Source organism: Pan paniscus, chromosome 20, assembly GCF_029289425.2.
Source record: "Pan paniscus chromosome 20, NHGRI_mPanPan1-v2.0_pri, whole genome shotgun sequence".
NCBI lineage: Eukaryota > Metazoa > Chordata > Mammalia > Primates > Hominidae > Pan > Pan paniscus.
In genome coordinates, this window is record NC_073269.2 from 6,222,488 (window position 1) to 6,243,090 (window position 20,603).

Here is a 20,603-nt window from a genome sequence, read left to right on the forward strand (position 1 = left end):
GCTTCAAAGCTCTCACCGACCCCTCTTCCCTATTCCCACTAGGGGAGCTGGCATACAGTAGGCACTCAATACAGGAGCACAGGAGCCTGGGAGGCGGCCGGGGGACCCTCGGTGGAGGAGCCTGTCCCGCGCCGGCGAGCAGCCCCGGGGGCGCAGGCTCCCCCATCCCCTGCGGCACCGGAAGGGGCGGGCGGTGGACGCCCCCGGGCGCCGTGTCACTGTGCCTCGGTTGCCAGGCAACGGGGCGGGCGGGAAGCTGGGCGGGGGGCGCAGCTGCGCCAGGCGTGGGTGACACCCGGCGGGCGCAACGCGCGCTGCTGCAGGCAGCCCCCTCCGCGGGGCTTAGGGCTAGGGGCAGGGCATTTTGTGTCTCAGCCAGAGGGGCCTGGCCAAGACCCCCTTCACTAGCCCGCTGCCTCAGTTTCCCCACGAGGTGGATGAACTTGGGACCACACTGGTGGGTGGGACAGAGGGGTTCAGAGCGTGCCCACAGGCTGGGGACTGCCACGGGAGAGACCACACACACGCTGGAGTAGGGTTTAAAAAGGGGCTTGTTTAATTAATTAAATACAAGGATGAGGCCAGGCAGGGCGGGGGAGGGGCGCCACCCACGGAAAGCACACGCCTCTTGGAGCCGCCTCCCTTGCAAACGGCTGGAACCAGGTCCCAGTGATCAGCGACTCCTGGGAGAGTGGAGGGGTGGGCGCAGGTCTCTCCAAGCCCCTGGACACTGGAGAGGGGCCCAGTTACAGAGTTCTGGAACCCACAGCCCTACCTACCCCTGCTCCAGACAGGCCCCTGCCAGGGCTGGGGCCAACCAAGACTCACAAAGGAAAACGGGGTCCCAGTCCCCCACCCACCCCCACAGACTAAGGCATCTCACTAGCGTTGCCAGAAGAGGGTTTGAGGCTAGGGACAGAGAACACAGAGAGCCGAGGGCTGGATGGGGCAGGACCCTCCGAGCCCAGCTCCAGAAGGGCGTCCCCTGCCTCCCTCCCCCCAGGATCCCAGGCACCCATCCCTGGATCCTGCCAGGCCGGGGCTGGGTCCAGGTGCACACCAGTGCCATCCAAAGCCCCCCTGTCCCCAAGCGAGAGGCAGGACGGTTCTGGAACAAAAGGAGGTACCAAAAACCTCCTGCAGCCAACAGTGGGGGAATCCACCTTTCTGGGTCTGACATGGAACCAGGGACCCTTCTCATTCCAGGCTGGGGGTCCTCAATACCCCCCCAAGAGGAAATGCAACCCAGGCCACAGCAGGGCGACCGCTGGCAAGGACACAAAGGTGGCCCCCGAGGAACAAGTCCCCACCCCACCCAAGTTCAGCTCAGAGACCCCCCCCCCACACACTCACACCCCCTGAGGATGCCGGACCACCCATGGGGGCCCAGAAAAAAATGAATCCGTGCCTGAAAAAATATTCTACCCGGTGCAAAAAAAACGAGCTACCCCAGGAGGCTGCACAGCCAGCCCTCTGCTTCCAGTCCACGAGGCAAGACCTCAACCACGGGCCAGGGCCCACCTCTTCCAAGCACCCAGGAGAAGGAGGGGAGGCCAGGGAAGCAGGGCCGGGCCAGGCTGCAGCCCAGGCCCGGAAGAGCCTGCAACCCCGGTGGGCATGGGCTCCACGGCCCCACCTGCAGGCCAGGGAGGGCAGCGCAGCCCAACGGCCGCAGTCGTCAAGGGAGAGTTGATTGTCACGTGATACCGCAAAGGCCAAAGTCAGCAAGGCAGGGACTGGAGGGCCAAGCCCGGTGCCAGCCTCCCCTGCAGCCTCTCTCACCCACCCACCCAGAGAGGGGGAGCTAGGGCCCCCACACCCGAGGACAGAGGAAAATAAATAAACCAGCATTCCCTCCCGACCCCACTGAGTCAAATGTTCTTTGGAAGAACCCAGAGGTCCTCTCCCTCCCCATCCCAGGTCTCAGAAGCAACACCTGGAGCCCCTCCGGGCATCCTAACGCCGCCCCACTCCTGGCTCTACCCCCGAGGTCTGGGGGGCCAGGCAGCCCCTACCGTGGGCAGAACTTGTGGACACCTGAGATTGAGTACCCGAATGGGGGGTGGCTGGGCTGCACCCCCATTTCCCTGAACTACTCCCATGGCTTTCGGTGGGGTGGGGTGGGGTGGGGTGGGGAGAGGCAGGGGCCATGTCAACCCCCGACTCCTCTATGGCTGTCTGCACACTTCATCCCAATCTGCAGGGATGGGGCAGGGGGTGCTTTCCCGGGGCCGGCTCCCAGAAGTCCACTCCACCCCCCCAAACCCCACCCCGGGAGGGGGGCAGCAGGGGGTGGTGGAGAGCAGAGGGGAGGACCTCCTAGCTGCCCTGGGGGGGCCCCGTTGCACAGATGGGAAGAAAGTTAGTATCATGGCTATTTACAGACACAAGCCCCCGTCACCCATCCTGAGAGCCACCTCTGAGGTCAGGCAGACCCAGGTCCAGTCTCAGGCCCCCTCCTCACTCTCTGGAGGGGGGCAGGGGTGTCTTCAGGGTTTGCCCATGGCTGGAAGGGGCCCAGGCTCCCCGTGGGTCCTCACTACACCCCTGGATGGCAGAAGCATCCTGGCGGTCAGGGTGGGCTGCACGAGGGCCCTACAGGCCTGCGGGGGCTGGGCTGGGCGCGGGGCTGGGCGCAGGGCTCCCGGCCAGGCTGCAGGGCAGCGAGTCGCTGGGGGAGGTACTGCGGGCACCAGGGCGCCGGAGCAGGTCCGGGTGGAAGCCGGGGTGGCGGCGGGCGTGCTTGGCCAGGTGGTCACTGCGGGTGAAGCGCTTGGAACACAGAGGGCAGGAGAAGCGCTTCTCGCCCGTGTGCGTCCGGTGGTGGCGGGCCAGCTCGTCGGAGCGGGCGAACTTCTTGTCGCAGCCCTGCCAGTCACAAGCAAAAGGGCGTTCCCCTGGACAGAGAGACAGAGACAGACAGCGGGTCAGTGGGGGCGGGGGGAGATGACAGACACATTCCAGCAGATCCCAAAGGGTGGCGGGCATTTGTCCCGTGCCGTTTTAGAGACTGAGCTCTGGGTGTGAATTTAAAACATGGAAAAGCACGAAGAATACAACCCTTACCCACCCTCCGGTGGCCCAACCCAAGACCCTAATAAATAATCCTCTTATTTCCTACCAGCTCTTAGAAAGGACTCTCCGGCGAGCCCAGAATCTGTTAACCGTAAGTAACCGCCACAGACCCCCAAGGCTGAAGCTCCCCAGGCCCTCGCAGCCTCTGGCCCCAGGCGGGACCCTGGCAGGGATTAGCAAAGGCCTCCCAGTGTCTGTCCCAGGCACAGGCACGCTCAGAAGGCATGCTCGGCCTTCAGGCTGTCCCTGCCCCCCACCCAGGGGCATTCAGGGGCCTCCATCTGTGCATGATCCCCTCCTTTTCCAAATGACCACCTGGGATGCAAAGGCTGGGTTAAGGGGGTACAATCATGGCAACTTCCCTAACCCTCCTGGCCCCTCCACGAGCAAGGGGACATGGGAGGAACCCGCAGGCACAGTCAGTCTGGGCCCCGATCTCGGGGTGTGGTTAGATGGAAGACAGGCAGGAAAGCTCACAGGGAGGGGAGGGGGCGGGGTCTCCCGGGAAGGGGCGGGGCCCGGCGGGCTGGACTCGCCCCACCCCCACGGGACAGATGGCGCTGGGCAGGGGCGGGCCACCACCCGGCCACTTCCTCCACAGTCCCCTCCCACCGCCAAGGCAGGGCCTCGCCCATCCTGCCCCTAACCAGCCGTCGCCATCTGGGCCTGCCTGTGCGCCTCCACCGGGTGTGGGTCTTTGCTCTAGAACTGTGCCACCCGACCCCCTTCCTTTAGCCGGGGTCTCACGCCCACAGCATGTGGCATCGTGATGTCAGCGTCTCCCCAGCAGATAGGGGTCTCCAACGACTGGGGAGGGGCAGGTCAGTCCACCTCCACCCAGGGACCGGAGCAGGACAAAGGGCCCTGCATCCCCGAAGCTCCCACCCTTTCGGGCCCTGCACCAGGTACCCGGGACCCTGGCATTCCCGGACGTTATTCCCCGTGACACCCCAGGGTTTTACAGGGTGGGTTGTGTGGATGGAGACTGGACGTGCATGCCCCTCGTGGCACTGGTTGAAGCCCTGAGTAGCGAGAAAGACGTCAGAACCAACTCCCCTGAGTGGCCCCAAAGCCTATTCTCAAGGAAGCCACAGCAGGGCCAGGAGGGTTTGTAACCCGGTGGGTTACAAACTGGGCAGCACACGCCCAGCACTGGAGGTTGCTCTGGCCCTGGGAGCACTCCCACTGGTCCATGAAGAACTGCAGCCAGCCAGGGGCCTGGAAGGACCCACAGCAGGGACCATGGTGAGGGGTACAGAGACAGCGGGAGGGGCACGGCCATGCTCAGGGTGACCCAGTGACATCTCTGCTCTAAGATCAGGGGCTGCCCTGGGGAGCCCAGCTGAGGAGGGGGACGGGAGGGTGGAGGGGTCTGCCCACTGAGGGGCACCAGCGATCACCCGTGACCCAAGAAGAGCTGGAAGAAAAAACCTTCCCTTCTCATCTCATCCTTCCTCCCTGCCACACCCCGACACCCTCAGCAAAACAAGACTGCAGACAGAGACCAGCAGCCCCCCTCCCCAAGAGGTTGTGAATCCAGGCAGCTGGAGAGGGGGAGAGACCAACTGTCACCAAGACCAACAGTAGCCTCAAATCCCTGGGGCTGCCTGCTCCACACCCCAAGTCTCCCCCAAGCAACCCAGGATGCAGCTGGGGTCGCGGGTCCCCCCCAGCTGGGGGCCGTCTACAACCCAAGCAAGAGGCGCAAAGCAGCCCTGGAAGGGACCACACTCCCATCTCAACCACTGGGCCCTGACAGCTCCCAAGGGCCTCAGTCTGGGGACGGGGTCTGGCTGTGGGAGCGCGGTTGGAGCAGACCACGGGATTGGGGCTCGCACCCCTCCAGGGAACATGCCGCCGTGTCGCCATCTTGCAAGGCACAGGCGGGGAGGCGGCAGGAGGGAAGGGGGAACATCCCACGGCTGGGTGCCGGGCAGTCAGTTGGTTCACTTCCCCTTTCAGGGCGGCGGGGCTGGTCCCCACTCCCTCTCCCCCAGTTCCACTTTGCAAGGAGGAGCAGGTTGCCGGGGGGGCGACCGGGGCAGGGGCGCGCAGCCGCTGGGAACACAGCTGCCGCACGTAGCTCGGCGGCGGCGGCGGGGACATCCGCAGCCCCAGCCGGCCCCGCTCACGTGGTCCCACTCCCGCCGGGGCCAGGGGGCCCGGGCCAGGGTCGCCTCTCCGGCTTGGGTGCCTGCCAGCCCCGCCCCGCGCTTGGAGACTGAGGCGCGCACATGCGCACGTGGGTGGCGGGGCAGGGGGTGCACGGGCTACCCACCCCCGCTGCGCTGGGCGAAGCGCCTCTGCGAAATGCCAGGCCCTGCCTCGCACACAATCCACTCGCAGGGAGGAGGGTGGGGTGAACTTGTGGGGGCCCAGAGCGCGCTGGCTCCTAGCCGGCCGGGCCCCCAGGTGCACAGCCACCCAGCGGCTCCGCGCTACCTGGCCTAGACGCAGCACCCGGAGGATGCGGTGGGTGGGAACAACGCGGGAGGGCAGTGTGGGCGGGGCCGCGGTGGACTTGACCCTCTGACTCAGGCTGGGCCCGGGTGAACTCAGGACAGCCTCGGAAACAGGCAGGCTCAGAAAAATGGAGTCCAGGAAGTCCTGGAAACCTGGCCCGGCCCCGTCTGAGCCGGCACAGGAGGGGCCTGGAGACGGGACTGCGGGACTGTGCCAAGGGCCCTGGTTCCGACAGGGAAGCCTCACCTCCTGAGCTTGTCTGGGGGGCCTTGGGGTGGGGAGGGGGGCTGTGGCCAGCCGCCTGCCGGGGCACTCACGTCCATCTAACAGGTGGGGTCGGGTCTGTAGGGGAGGGCACAGGCGGGGAAGACCAGCCCCAGCCGCAAAGCAAGCATCCCAGGAGAGCCAGGAAAGGCTGGGGCTGGGGAGGCCTCTTACCCACCCAGGGAGGGGAGGAGCTCCTGAAGGTGATCCTTGAGCAGGTTCTATAGAACCTAAAGGCAGCTGCTTCTGGGAGCCGCTGCAGAAAAGGGGGACACTGGTGGTCAGGCCCTGCCAGCCTGGGGGTGGGGTCTCGAATACCATCTGCGCCATAGCAACCCCCACACCCACTCTGCCCCCAGCTCCCCTGACTTCCCAAAGCCAAAGCTTCCTTCCTCCCCCATCCCCACTCCTCCAGTAGACTTCCCCTTTCCAAACCCCCTGCTGTTCCCGCCAAACACGCAGGCAGGCATACCCGCCCTTGTGTCAATCCCGTACCTCCCCACGTGCCACCTGCCAGCCAAATCCCATCGCCTTCGGGATCCGTCAAGGCCCCACCCTGCCCCTCCCAGCTCACGCCTGGACTAGTGCAGTAGTCCAGCAGCTCCCGCCTGGGCCACCCAGACTGCGCTTGGCTTTCCTGAGTTCCGCCCTGGCCTAGGGTCAAAACTGATGGCTGATCCTGCCCGGAGCTTCTCTGAGCAGCAGTGCCCCTCACAGTGGCCTGGTGCCCCCCAAGCACCCTTGGTCAGCTTCTCTGTCTTTGTACCAGGCTTCCAAAAACGCATGTATCTTGTGGGTGTAATATCTGCACCCCTGCACTCCAATGGGAGCTGAAGGCAGGCACTTCATTGACAGCTGGGTCCCCAGCAATGCCCAGCACAGGCCTGGCATACAGCAGGTGCTTAATGCATATCTGTGGAAAAGGAGAATGCAGGCCTAGGGGGTCAAGTTCTGGCTCCAACAAGAGCAAGGGCAGATAATGTTTGCTCAGCATCTTGAATACTCCCGTCCTCCCCACCCCACCGCCAAACTATCACTACTCCCTTCTACATAAAAGGAGGCCCACCTGAGGCCCAACCCAGGCCAGGACCTTCTGCACCAGACTCTGGGTACCTGGGGGTCGGCAGGGGACAACCCCCTCAAGGACCCTGGCGCCTGTGTAACCTCTGTTCCAGAAATGGTCTAAGCCAGGGTGGTGCCCCCCGCCCCCACAGCTCACCCCGCTGGTATCATGTGCCTCCTCCCCACCGATCTGGGCTGCTTTTATCAGAGAGCCTGGGTGGGGGTGGTTATCGCCCCCCACAACCCTGGGGGAGCCCTCCCCATCCCACTAGCTGGGGCACCTGCAGGCAGTTCCAGCTGCTCTCTGCACTCTGCAGGCTGGAGAGGCGGTGGGTGGGGGAGGGCAGTCCCTGGCCCCCTACCCCCCACCCCCTATGGCCTGGCACTGCCCCACTCCGACCCTCCCCAGATAAGCTGCCAGTTCTCCCAAGCTCTGCCCACCAGCACTGCCATCCCAACCCTACAGGAGCGCATAGTTCTGCCTGGGGGTGGAGAAGAGAATGAGGTGGGGCATGGCTGCTTCCCCCTCTGGGCCTCAGTTTCCCCACCCACCTGTCCTCCTGGGGCCCTCTTCAGCAAGGGATCAGAAACCTGGCAGGCACTCAGACACTCCTCTGCACACCTCGTCCTGAGGAGTCTCCCTCCAACCCAGTGCGTAGACCAGCACGCCTCGCTCCCTCCCACATCTCGTCCTGCCCTCCTCAACCCCTCTCTGATCCTAATCCCTTCTCCATAAATGGATTTGCCTCTGCAAAGCCCAGCCTGCCTCACTGCCACCCCCAGCATCCCCACCCTCGGGATTAAGTGCAGGGATTCACCTTGCCGAGGTGCCCCCTCCCCACCTCAAGTCCCTACCTCCACAGCAGACCCCAGAGCCAGCACGCCCTTCCTCTCCCATTCCCTGCCCCACCCAGCCCAGTGGGCCTCAGGCTGCCTCCTCCAGGAAGCGCTTTCCGTCATCACTAGCATCCCTGTTGCCACCCCCCACCCCGCCTCCCGCCACCACGGACACAGTTCCCTAAGTCCTGGGGCGCGGGGACTGGGATGCTGGGTGCTGGCCTGTGGCAGGGGCTCACCAAGACCTCTCAGATGCAAATAAACGGGACTTCAGAGTGGGATACAACTGGGGGTGACCCTGCAGCCCCCTGGGGGGCACCTGACAAGGTCTGGGGACATTTGTGATTGTTACGACTGGGGAGGGGGTGCTCCTGCCATGGAGTGCGTAGAGGCTGGGGACACTGCATAGCCCCCTGCAGTGCCCAGGACAGCCCCTCCCCAGAAAACGATCAGGCCCCAAATGTCTCGGTAAGTGCGGAGGAGAGAAGCCCTGGGTGAGAAGAACCCTTCCAGGTCTGAGCCCCTCTCCTGGGGAGGGTGTCGGCAAACCCTCTGGAGGTGCAGGCTGACGGTGTGCCGGGCACTGGCATGCCGGGGACGGGGGGGGGCCCCCTCCGGGGATGCAGGGGGTTTGGAGAGCAGGGAGCCGACAGCCAGCCTCTCCTCCCGCCCCCGCCCCAACTCGCTGGCTCGCTCACTCTCCGTAACCATAGCAACGGCGTCAACATCACCCACAGCTTCCAAAGTCCTTCCCCGCCCCACGCAGGGGAGAGAGAGCCGAGAGCCGGCCGGGCTAGGATAGGGGCTGTGGGCCAGACCCAGGGGACGGGAGGTGCAGTCCTGCCGCCTGCTGCCCCCATGAAGAACATCCCACTGCTCCCCTGGCCTCCTGGCTCCCAGGGCCAAATGTGGCCGAAATCACAGGTGGGGCTCCTCCAGTGTGCCTCAGTTGGTTTATCTGTAAAAATGGGGCCAGGCCACGACTGGTGTTCCCTTTACAGAGGAGAAGCACTCCAGGCAGGGGTGGGTGGGGGTGGAACTCGTTCTCAATGGCCCCTGGGACAGCCCTGCAGCCACCGGTGACTCGGGTTCGTCTGCAGATCTTTCCCGGCCTCCACTCCATTCAGGGACAGCCCTGCAATGGGGCTCCCTCCCAAAAAAACGCATGGCCTTCCTGTCCCCCAAAACCAGCTTAACAGCAGCCATTCCCTCCCTCCTCCGGGGGCTGAAAAAACCAGACCACTTTCCACTAGAAGAGGCCGTTTACACAGACCCCTTGGTGGTCCTGGGGGCTGGGGAGGCCCGGAAGAGGAGCCTGGAAAGCCACAAGTATCCAAAACCCTTTGGAAACCGAATCCAAGGTGCCTGGGCCTGGGACTGCCCTCCCAGTCCCCAAATCGTTACTGTAAAGGGGGCTTTGGAATGGGACGTCAGCAGGCTCAAGGGGTGGGGGAGGGTGCCAGGAGATCCACCCTGCCCTCCCCCACCACACAGGGTAGACGGTGGCGCGTCATCAGCACAACTGCATCCACCCCTGGGGATGTCCGACTGGGCACCCCCAGGCCTGTTTCTTACTGCAATCCCGGGATAACAATACTGCCTTCCCAGGACTCCAAACCCATCCCTCCCCTCCCTGCTGGCTTAGGGACCGCTGCCCCAATACCCGGGGGCCTATGGAAGCGCCTCTTGGGTGCTACTCAGGGAGGTGGCCATCCCGTCCACTTAACCCAGAAACTCAGAAAACCCAAATGGAGCTCTCAGGCCACGCCATCTGGCAAGCAAAGAATGACCTGGGTAGACAGGTGGGAGTCGCTTTCCCAACAGGCTCCCACTTCAGCCCCCTGTCTGTTCAGATCGGCCAACTTACCCCCAAAAAGCCAGGGCACTCCTGGACCCCTGCCCACCGCCCGGAGAGGCACCTCCCTTTCTGTTCCCAACGCAGCCTCGCCATCTTCACAGATCCCCAATGTCCCTCCCCGCGGAGATACACGGACCCCATTGCCCTCAAAAAGAGGTAACACCCTGGGACCCCTCCCCCGAGGATGTGCGCTCCTCGCAGAAAACGCAGACCCCACCCAAGTCCTGTCTTGACGCCCTCGGTTCCCGTCTGTGTCTCAAGGTGGGCAGAGCCTCCAGGCCCCTGGGACCAGGACAGGGACTGAGCGAGGGGTGAAAAGAGTGCAGAACAGAGAGGGGGCGGCCTGCAGGCTACACACCACCACCCCCACCCGCCCTCCTGCTCTCCACCCTCAGGCGTTCCAGCGCGGCTCCCCATACCCCAAAGATGGACCCTCAATTCTTCCGCAAGGCATTCGCGGCCCCTGCTCATCTCAGCCCCACCACTCTGGACGGCCCACTTCCCTTCGGCTGCTCCACGTGTCCCTACAATCCGAGCCCACGGACCAAGCCTCCTTGGAGTGTCCAGCTGCCCAAAGCGGCCACCGCTACGGCTATGAAATAGAGGCAGCATCGCACTCTTGATAGAAATGAGAAAATTGAGACCCAGATCGGGTAGAGGTCTTGTTTGGTGGCGAGGCCAGAATGCCAAGCCCAAGGGCAGCCGCACAGCTTTCCCCCAGCCCCGCACCCTCCCCGGAAGGGACAAGCACCTCTAATGCCCAAACCAGGGCCGGCCATCAAGGCCCACCGTCCCCTGTTGCCCAGTCCAAACTCCCAGTCCAGAAAGTGGAACCCTAGGAGGGGACGGAGTGAAAATATACAGCCAGGCCCACCAGGCTCCCGGTTCCCCTCGCCGCCCCGGGGACTGCGCTAGGAGGGGCGTCGGTGTAGCCGAAGCGCTCCAACTACGCGCACCTTCCCGAATCGCCCGCCAGGTAGGGGTGAACAAACACGCCGGGGAAATACAGCAGTGTGGACCCGAGCCCCTCGAGGGTCCTCCATACTATAAAGTTCCCCCGCCCAGACTCAGGCCCCAACCCACGCTCCTAGCCTCGCCCTCCCCCTCGTTAAAATACAGAGAACGCAGAGAAAACGTGCCGGGCTCCCCCCATCCTGGCCCCACGCCAGGTGCTCTGCCGACCTCTGGGGAGAATCCGCGCGGCCACCCCGGCGGCGGCGACGCGGTTCCTCCTCCATTTTCACAGATAAGGAAACTGAGGCTGGGGGAGGGGGAGGACCCAGAACCCCAGAGCCGGATGCTCCAACCACGGTGCCCACCGCCCAGACCAGAACGCAAAAGAAAAAAAAAAAAACGGAACAAGGCCCAGAGAGGGAGAGAGGTGGTCTGCCCAGGAGTCTCAATCCCGCCCGCAGACCTCGCTGGGCCCCCGGAGCCCCAGCCACTGCCGCCGGGGCGGCCATCCGCTCGCCGCCCGACCGCGTGGCCGCCACGCCCCCCGCGCGCGCCCCACCCACCGAGGCCCCGCCCTGCCGGCCGGCGCGGCGGCGGCCCGGGCGCGCCCCCCTCCCCGCCCCCCACGCGCCACGCAGTTTCGGGGTCCTGGCGGGGGAGGGGTCTCAGGCGGCCGCCCCCGCGCGGGCCGGGATCGCGGCTGCACTCACCTGTGTGCGTCCGCAGGTGCGACTTTAGGTGCGAGGACTTGTAGTAGGCTTTGGCGCAGTCCGGGAAGGGACAGCGGTGGCTCTTGGCGGCGGCGGAGGGCGCGGCGCCGGGGGCGCGGCCCGAGGACGGGGACGAGGCGGCTGAGGAGGAGGAGGCGGGCGAGGCGCCCCCCGGGGCGGCTCCGGGCCCGCCGCGCAGGTCGGCCAGGATGCTGGCGGCCAGCAGGTGGGGCGCCGCGGCGGCGCCGGGGCCCGGGCCAGAAGCCGCGGGGGGCGGCGGGGGTGGCCCCGGGGTCCCGGGCGAGGCGGCCTCGCGGCGCGCCGCGCGCACATCCAGGCCGGCGGCGGGGCCCGCGCCCTCGGGGCCGGGCCGCCCGCGGTGCACCACGGCGCCCGAAGAGATGGCCATGAGCACGTCGGCGGCAAAGTAATCCACGCACGCCACGGCCGCCGACATGCCGGGCAAGGGCGCGCGGCGCGGCGGGCGGAGCGGAGGCGGCAGGAGCGGCGTCCGTCCGGCCGGCGGCGGCTGCTCGAGTGCGGGAGGCGGAGGAGGAGGAGGAGGCCCGGCGCGCGCCGCCGCCGCCGCCCGCGCTCGGCCTGCCCCGCCCCGCCTGACGCGCCCTGACGCACCGGAGCCCGCGGGGGCGGCCACAGCCCGCCCCGCCCGGAGGACGCCCCCTCGGGGCGCCGCAGCCACGCCCCCCGCCCGGCGCGCCCTCCACCACTCTCCAAGCCGCGCGCGGCCGCCGGGGGCGGGGCTCGGGCCGGAGGAACCCGCCCCCCGGCGCGCCCACTCCGGCCTCCGCCAGCGCCCAGCGTCTTAGGCCCGGAGCGCGCCCTCCCCGCGCTATGGTGCAAGGCCGGGGAGCCCCGCCCCCTCCCGGCGCGCCCCACTCCAGCGCGCGCCCCCGTACCCTTTCCCGGAGCACCACCCCCTCAAGCCGGGGCGGGAGGCCAAGGACCCCGCCCCCTCTCCGGCACGCCCCTCCTTCCGAGAGCGCGCCCCGCCCCATCCCGGCACGCCCCTCCCTCCCAGAGCGCGCCCCGCCTCCTCGCTGGCGCGCCCACCCCACGGCGGGGCGCGCGGCCGGCGGGAGCCCGCCCCCTCCCCGGATGCTTCCCCCCTGGCCGCGGGCGCGCCCCCGTTCGCCATGGAGGAGGGCTCCGATCCCCACGTGGCCGGGGTTGGAGGGGTGCGGAAGCGGCCGGCCCCGCCCCCAGGCCACGTGCGCGACCCTTCCCCCCTCTTCTCCCGGCCTGGGGCCCTGCTTTGACCCCGCACTCAGGCATCTGCTCGTCCTCTTCTCTGGGGTTCCCCCTCGCCGCTCACAGAGCCCCTCGGAGTCTCCCGGCCGAGACACCCGGTATCCCGCGCCCGCGGCGGGGCCTGGGAGGGTGGGGCAAGCCTGCCTTCGTTCCTCTTTTTGCACCCAGTTCCGGAGCTACTAGAGCGCGCCCCACTGGGGGTGGGGAGGGCCTGTTGGGTCCCAGAGGGTCCGGGATAGGGGGACGGGAAGAGGGGGCCGAACGCAAAGGGCTGGGCTGGGCTGGGGGCGCCTGAGCGGGTCAGAGGTTCCCCGCCCTGCTGGGACACCGGGGTCCGGGGCTTCTCTTTCCATTCCCAGGCATCGATTCTTGGGGTTCGGACGGGAAAACTGAGGCCAGGTATTGGGGCCTCCCGGCCGCGAGGACGTCCAGGCCAAGTTGTTAAATATTGGGGGGGGACACCAGGGACGCGGATGGCCCAGTTCGCAGGCCCAAGGCGGCGGGGGCACAGAAACTGGGCGGCCCCCCTCGGTCGCGACCGCGCTCCCGCCCCTTCCCAGCTCCGGCGGGGCGGCGGGGACTGCGCAGTGGCCGGAGCTGCCTCCAGGGGGCGGAGCTGCTTTGGCCTGCGGCGACCTCCTGCTCTGGGTTGGGCATGGACAGAGGCCCTGACCCGATTCGGGGCTTCTCTAGCCCCATCCCCCGCCCACCTGCAACCCCAGCTGATGCCCTGAGGCTGACCACTGTTCCCTGGGTCGCCCGCACTGCGCCTGGGCTCAACCATGCTTGGTTACGCCAGCTGAGCCCTCCCTGGGCCCCAGTAAGCCCACTCCACGTGGCTGGACAGAGCGGAGCCGAGAGAGAGAAGGTTCAGCGAAGTGTGGGAGGGCACAGGGTGCCTGCCCTGCACACACTTGCCCCTCTCCTAGGCCTGGGCTCCAGAGCCCTCTCTGCACCCCTACCATTCGGTGGGCGCTGGGGGTCGGCGTTCCTGCTCCTGCTGGGCCTCTGTTGTCTTTGAACTTCTAGGACGGTGGGCCACTTGGGCAGGTCCCCCAGGTCCCCACCATCCCAGCAGCCCCCAGGGTCCTGGAATCCCGCATTGGCTTGTGGACAGGTGTGTCTTGAGGCCTCAGGGTCCACACCCAACCATGCGTCTTCCACTGATGTTTTCTGGGCTTAGAGCAGAACCAACCAGCCCTGCCCTCAAGGGGCTTACAGTTGTAACTGGGAGGCTAACGATGGGATGGGCAGGGGTGAGCAGCCTCCAGGGGTGGGCCACATGGCCCCAGGCAGGACCTTCACTATGAAACTCCACTGTCTGCCCACTCCAGGCATTATCAGGGTTTCAAGTGAGTGGCCTCATCTGCGGGTCATGCCAGCCACTCCACAGGCAGGAGCCCCCAGGTGGGGGCACACAGCCCACACCCCACCCATGAGGCTTCTATTCACGCCCCTAAGCCCCAGGAACACTCAGGCAACCCATGACCCCTGCGGTGAACATGGACAAACCTCCAGCAGTGCCCGGCACAGGGCTCTGTCCTCTCTTCCTTACTCTCTATGACCCTGTAAATTCTCCACCGGGTGCGGTGGCTCACGCCTGGAATGCCAGCACTTTGAGAGGCCAGGGTAGGAGGATCACTTGAAGCTATGAGTTCAAGACCAGCCGGGGCAACGTAATGAAACCCCCAACTCTCCACATTAAAAAATGAGCTGCAGGCCGGGTGCAGTGGCTCACGCCTGTAATCCCAGCACTTTGGGAGGCCAAGGCTGGCAGATCACCTGAGGTCAGGAGTTCGAGACTAGCCTGGCCAATGTGGTGAAATCCCGTCTCTACTAAAAATACAAGAAAAAATTAGCCGGGCCAGGTGGTGGGCACCTGTAATCCCAGCTACTCAGAAGGCTGAGGCAGGAGAATCGCTTGAATCTGGGAGGTGGAGGTTGCAGTGAGTTGAGATCGAGCATTGTACTTCAACCTGGGCGACAAGAGAAAAACTCCATCTCAAAAAAAAAAATTAGCTGGAGGCCAGTCATGGTGGCTCACGCCTGTAATCCCAGCACTTTGGGAGGCCGAGGCAGGCGGATGACCTGAGGTCGAGAGTTCGAGACCAGCCTGACCAACATGAAGAAACCCCATCTCTACTAAAAATACAAAAAAAATTAGCCGGGCCTGGTGGCGCATGCCTGTAATCCCAGCTACTCAGGAGGCTGGGGTAGGAGAATCGCTTGAACCCAGGAGGCGGAGGTTGCAGTGAGCCGAGATTGTGCCTCTGCACTCCAGCCTGGGTGACAAGAGAGAAACTGTCTCAAAAAAAAAAAAAAAAAAAAAAATTAGCTGGGCGCAGTGGCCTCACACCTGTAGTCCCAGCTACTCAGGAGGCTAAGGTGGAAGGGTCGCTTGAGCCCAGGAGGTCAAGGCTGCAGTGAGCTGTGATTGCACCACTGGACTCCAGCCTGGGTGACAGAGTGGGACCCTGTCTCAAAAAAAAAAAAAAAAAAAAAATGGAGTTGTCATTCCCATTCTACAGATGAAAAAATCAAGACTGGGAGAGGACCGAGAACAGCCGGCCCCTGCTCACAGCTAAGAGGCAGCAGACACTTTGGGGCATCCATAACTCAGCCCCTTCTTTCTTCAAACCTGTTCCTCACCTGTAAATGGGGGCTCATGTCTACCCTTCCCTGACAGCACCCAAGAGGATCGGGGGGGACAGCTCCTCCCAGCCCCAAAAATGGAGCTCCCAAGCCTGAGGGCTATGGAGCAAAGCTCAGCAGGGGACAGACAGCACCCAGGTGTTGCTGGGAGTGGGTCTCTAGCAGGGCAGGAAGAACACAACGGGACTCTCAGAGGGGCCACGGAGCCAGGAACTGGGGCCCTGCCTCAGAGGGCAAAGAACACAGTCTCCCAGAGGACAGAGGTTACATAACCGGGGGTGCACCCACAACATGGATACCCCAAGGTAGGTGAAGGACAAAAACAAGGGTGCAGGGCCAGGTGCAGTGACTCACGCCTGTAACCCCAACACTTTAGGGGGCTGAGATGGGAGGACTGCTTGAGCCCAGGAGTTCAAGACCAGCCTGGGCAATATAGTGAGACCCCTGTCTGCACAAAAAAAAATTCAAAACTTACCCAGGCATGGTAGTGCACGCCTGTGGTCCCAGCTCTTCGGGAGGCCGAGGCGGGAGGATTGCTTGCGGCCCCGAGGTCCAGGCTGCAGTGAGCTGTGATACACCCCAGCCTGGGCAACAGAGCAAGATCCTGTCTTAAAAATAGTGATAGATTGTCTGGGTGTGGTGGCTCATGCCTGTAATCTCAGCACTTTGGGAGGCCAAGGCGGATGTATCACCTCAGGTCAGGAGTTCAAGAACAGCCTGGTCGACATGATGAAACCCTGTCTCTACTAACAGTACAAAAATTAGCCAGGTGTGGTGGGGGGCCGCCTGTAATCCCAGCTACTCGGGAGGCTGAGGCAGGAGAATTGCTTGAACTGGAGAGGTGGAGGTTACAGTGAGCCAAGATTGTACTACTGCACTCCAGCCTGAGTGACAGCGAGACTCCCTCTCAAATAAATAAAAACAATAATAAATAACAAAGGTGCAGCAGAAGAGGGGGTAATGGGTAAGGACGTGTGTGTGTGTGTGTGTGTGTGTGTGTGTGTGTGTGTGTGTGTGTGTGTGTGTGCGCGCATGCACTGGAACTGCCATATCTTCTTAAGACAGTCGGGTCTTTGCTTTGTGATAGTTTTAATATACTTTTCTATAGTACTCAAACATTTTTTTTTACCATGTGTATTTACTACATGCCTCTGAATGTCAACAGGCATCTAAGCAATGCAATGATGGGCCATTTGTCCTTTCATTTTTAGGCTTTTCTGTGTGAAAATTCATCTTCTAAATAAAACCTCCCCCCACCCCCTGCCCAGTGTGGGCTGGACTGAGGGACTTGCTGCCGCAGAACAGGGCAGGGACAGGAGACGATGGCGATGGGCCCCGGGACATCCAGTGACCCCACCTGCACCAGGGGGCCAAGGTCAACATCAGGGGTGAAGTCGTCGGGGTCTCGGCGACCCCTGCTAGGATGTGAGGAGAAAGGGGCCTCCAGGGGGGTGTCCTGCCCCAAACCCTGTCACCTCAGTGTGACCTCAGGAAGACAGGCAAACCCAGATTAGGGCATTATTTTTGTTGATTTTTTTTTTTTTTTTTTTTGAGACAGAGTCTCACTGTTACCCAGGCTGGAGTGCAGTGACACGATCTCGACTCACTGCAGCCTCTGCCTCCCAGGTTTCAGCGATTCTCCTGCCTCAGCCTCCTAGGTAGCTGGGGATTACAGGTGCCCACCACCACACCGGGCTTTTTTTTTTTTTTTTTTTGGAGATAGAGTTTCGCTCTTGTTGTCCAGGCTGCACTGCAATGGCACAATCTCGGCTCATTGCAAACTCCCTCCTGGGTTCAAGCAATTCTCCAGCCTTGGCTTCCCGAGTAGCTGTGATTACAGGCATATACCACCATGCCCAGATAATTTTTGTACTTTTACTAGAAACAGGGTTTCATCATGTTGACCGGGCTGGTCTTGAACCCCTGACCTCAGGTGATCCACCCACCTCAGCCTCCGAAAGTGCTAGGATTATAGGCGTGAGCCACCGCACCCGGCCAATGAGGGGACGTTTTACAGAACACTTGAGCAGGCCTCCTCAAGACTGTCAAAGTCATTAAAGACAAGGAAAGCCTGAAGAACCAAGATAGACTTTTAAGAGACTCAAGAGACGTAAGGATGAAATGCCATGTGGGACCCTGGATGGGGGCCGGGCCAGGAAAGGAAAAGACTTTGGGGGAAAACAGGAAGCTGGAACAGAGAGCCCGGGGTTTCACTGTCAGAGCTGTACCCATGTTAATTTCCTGGCTTTAGCCAGGGGTGATGACTCACACCCGTAATCCCAGCACTTAGAGAGGCCGAGACAGGTGGATCACTTGAGGTCAGGAGTTCGAAACCAGCCTGGCCAACATGGTGAAACCCCATCTCTACTAAAAATACAAAAAAAATTAGCCAGGTGTGGTGGTGGGCGCCTGTAATCCCAGCTACTCAGGAGGCTGAGGCAGGAAAATCACTTGATCCCAGGAGGCAGAGGTTGCAGTGAACCAAGATCACACCACTGCACTCCAGCCTGTGTGAAAGAGTGAAACTCCAGCTCAATAAAAAAAGAAAATGTTCTGGTTTTGACGGGGTGTTCCCACAAGGGAAGCCAGTGAAGGGTTGATGGGATTCTCTGCACCACCCATGCAGCTATTCTGTAGACCTCAAACTATTCCAAAATAAAAAATGTTTTATTGTTGTCTTTAAGATGAGATTTCACTGTTGCCCAGGCTGGAGTACAGTGGAGCAATCATAGCTTACTGCAGCCTCTACCTCCTGGGTTCCAGTGATCCTCACACCTCAGCTTCCCAAGTAACTGGGACCACAGGTGCACACCGCCATGCCCGGCTAAATTTTTTAAATTTCATTTTCTAGAGATAGGGTCTTACTTTTGCTGCCCAGGCTGATCTCCAACTTCTGGGCTCAAACAATCCTCCTGCTTTGGCCTCCCAAAGTGCTAGGACTACAGGCGTGAGCCACCACACCCAACCCAAGATAAATACTTTTTCTTTTTTTTTTTTTTTTGAGACAGAGTCTCCCTCTGTCGCCAGGCTGGAGTACAGTGGTGCAATCTCGGCTCACTGCAACCTCTGACTCTCTGGTTCAAGTGATTCTCCTGCCTCAGCCTCCTGAGTAGCTGGGATTACAGGCACGTGCCACCACACCCGGCTAATTTTGTATTTTTAGTAGAGACGGGGTTTCTCCACGTTGGCCAGGCTGGTCTCGAACTGCTGACCTCATGATCTGCCCGCCTCGGCCTCCCAAAGTGCTGGGATTACAGGCGTGAGCCACCACACCCAGCCGAAACTTACTTTTTAAACAAATATGAAAAGTGGATGTGGGGGTGACTGGATTGAATAATAATAATGACAATGGCAGCACGGCAGCAGCTCACATTTGCAGCACTGCTTGGAGTTGCTTTAAAGTCCACTCCTAGAAAGGCACCCAGGAAATACTCCTAAGGGCCAGGGATGGTGGCTCATGACTGTAATCCCAGCACTTTGGAAGGCCAAGGCGGGAGAATCGCTTAAGGCCAGGAGTTCGAGACCAGCCTGGGCAACAAAGCAAGACTGCATTTCTACACAAAATACAATTAGCCAAGTGTGGTGACGTGTGCCTGTGGTCCCAGGTAATTGGGAGGCTGAGGTGGGAGGATCACTCGAGCCTAGGACTGGGAGGTTGGGGCTGCAGGGAGCCATGATCACACCACTACACTCCAGCCCAGGTAACAGGGTGACAGTCTGACCCAAAAAAAAGAAAGAAAAAAAGAAAGATTCCTGATTCCTGGCCTGGCGTGGTGGCTCACGCCTGTAATCCCAGCACTTTGGGAGGCAGAGGCGGGCAGGTCACCTGAGGTCAGGAGTTTCAGACCAGCTTGGCCAACATGGTGAAACCCCGTCTCTACTAAAAATACAAAAATTAACCAGGCGTGGTGGCACGCACCCGTAATCCCAGCTACTCGGGAGGCTGAGGCAGGAGAATCACTTGAACCCAGGAGGCGGAGATTGCTGTAAGCCAAGATTGCACCACGGCACTCCAGCCTGGGCCACAGAGTGAGACTCTGTCTCAAAAAAAAGAAAAAAGAAAGATCCGTAAGGAAGAGTGCATAGGGCTGTGCACTGTACTGCTAGTAACAGAAAAAACAGGGAATGGACCCCAGTGTCAGCAGCGGGGTCACAGAGACCCTGAGGCTGCTGGAGAATCAGGCAGAACCGTCAGTCCTGCTGCAGAGCCTCACGGATGGGGTGGCAAAAGCAAGCTTCACTGTAAAGCCTGTGCCCCAGACATGGCCTCAATTCTCCGTGTGTTGTCACCTGTACCCACAGGCTGTTTATTCACGGATGACCTTTGCCAACCTGTGGAAGCCACCTCCCGACAGGCCTGCAGGGACCCGGGGCCGTAGCAGGAGGGACCGGACGGGCTGCGGAGGTGGCCATGAGGCCTGCTGAGGACGCACTCAGCGGTCTGTGCCACCCATTTGAGTATCTGACGGTGTGACCCTGACCTCTCCCGGTGATCCTGATTGTCGACAAAATCCTCAAGTCCCCACCCCCCCGGGGCTGGCGCTCCTGCAGGACACTGTGGTCTGGCAATAAAGCCTTTATTTACATTACTGCATGTGTTGCATTATGTGACCAAAACGCCGACCCCCAAAGCCACTCGGTGTATTTCTGTGTTAAGGCGTTAAATCACTTACCATGGTCCAGTCCAGGGGGGCCCGCCACGCACGGTGGGGGGTGGGGGGGCAGCTGCAAGCTCCTGGGGGACAGAAGACAAGGTTCCACCAGCCAGGTGGGAAGGTGGGGCAGCAGCTGCCACCCTCCAACCGGAGGACACAGCGAGGTCACCCTGCTGGCCGACTGCAAGGAAGCCCCTGCGTGGGGTCCTGCAGGGAGCATCTCTGGGGTCCACGGCCTCCATGCTAGGAGCTGCTGCAGGGACACCAAGGCCTCCTCCATCCTGCACAGGGTGGGCAGCAGGGGCAGGATCCGGCTGGCATTTCCTTTCCCGTGCGAATCTCCCGCCCCCTGCACCCCCAGCCTCTCCTCAGCAGGACTGCAGGGCCAGGGCCGGGGATTTTATCTGCACGGAGCCGGGAGGGGACCAGGACCCCCAGGCACCCCGCTTCCTTGGCCTCCCAAAGATGATGAAAAGCTTCCGTAAGAGCTTTCCTCCTTGAACAGGGTCGGACAGGTGGTGGTGGTTTTTCGTTGTTTTTTTAAGATGGAGTCTTGCTCTGTTGCCCAGGCTGGAGTGCAGTGGCGCAATCTTGGCTCACTGCAACCTCTGCCCCCTGGGTTCAAGCGATTCTCCTGCCTCAGCCTCCCAAGTAGCTGGGACTACAGGCGCACGCCACCATGCCAGCTAATTTTTGTACTTTTTTAGTAGAGACAGGGTTTCACCATGTTGGTCAGGCTGGTCTCGACCTCCTGACCTCAGGTCATCCACCGCCTCGGCCTCCCAGAGTGCTGGGATTACAGGC

At 62.2% G+C, this 20,603-nt stretch overlaps 1 protein-coding gene and 1 long non-coding RNA gene across 2 annotated transcripts; one reads left to right on the forward strand and one right to left on the reverse strand.

Annotated features, from left to right (window-relative positions):
* Positions 1 to 533: 533 nt before the first annotated feature.
* On the reverse strand, positions 534 to 11,826 carry KLF16 (KLF transcription factor 16). The gene is made up of 2 exons (XM_034945903.3): positions 11,224 to 11,826; positions 534 to 2,897 (listed from the first exon to the last, which is right to left on the reverse strand). Exons 1-2 carry the CDS (start codon positions 11,678 to 11,680, stop codon positions 2,596 to 2,598), a joined length of 759 nt encoding a protein of 252 aa, XP_034801794.1. The 5' UTR covers positions 11,681 to 11,826; the 3' UTR covers positions 534 to 2,595.
* A 150-nt stretch (positions 11,827 to 11,976) lies between these two features.
* Positions 11,977 to 19,733, forward strand: LOC117977047 (uncharacterized). Its single transcript, XR_004667948.3, has 2 exons — positions 11,977 to 12,590; positions 19,447 to 19,733. It is a non-coding gene; the product is annotated as an uncharacterized LOC117977047 (long non-coding RNA).
* The last annotated feature ends 870 nt before the right edge of the window (positions 19,734 to 20,603 follow it).

Coding starts and splice junctions, on each gene's coding strand:
- KLF16 (XM_034945903.3), bottom strand. CDS start 11,680: ATGTCGGCGGCCGTGGCGTGCGTGGATTACTTTGCCGCCGACGTGCTC. Junction 2,898..11,223: donor GCACCTGCGGACGCACACAG/GTGAGTGCAGCC, acceptor CTCTCTGTCCAG/GGGAACGCCCTTTTGCTTGT.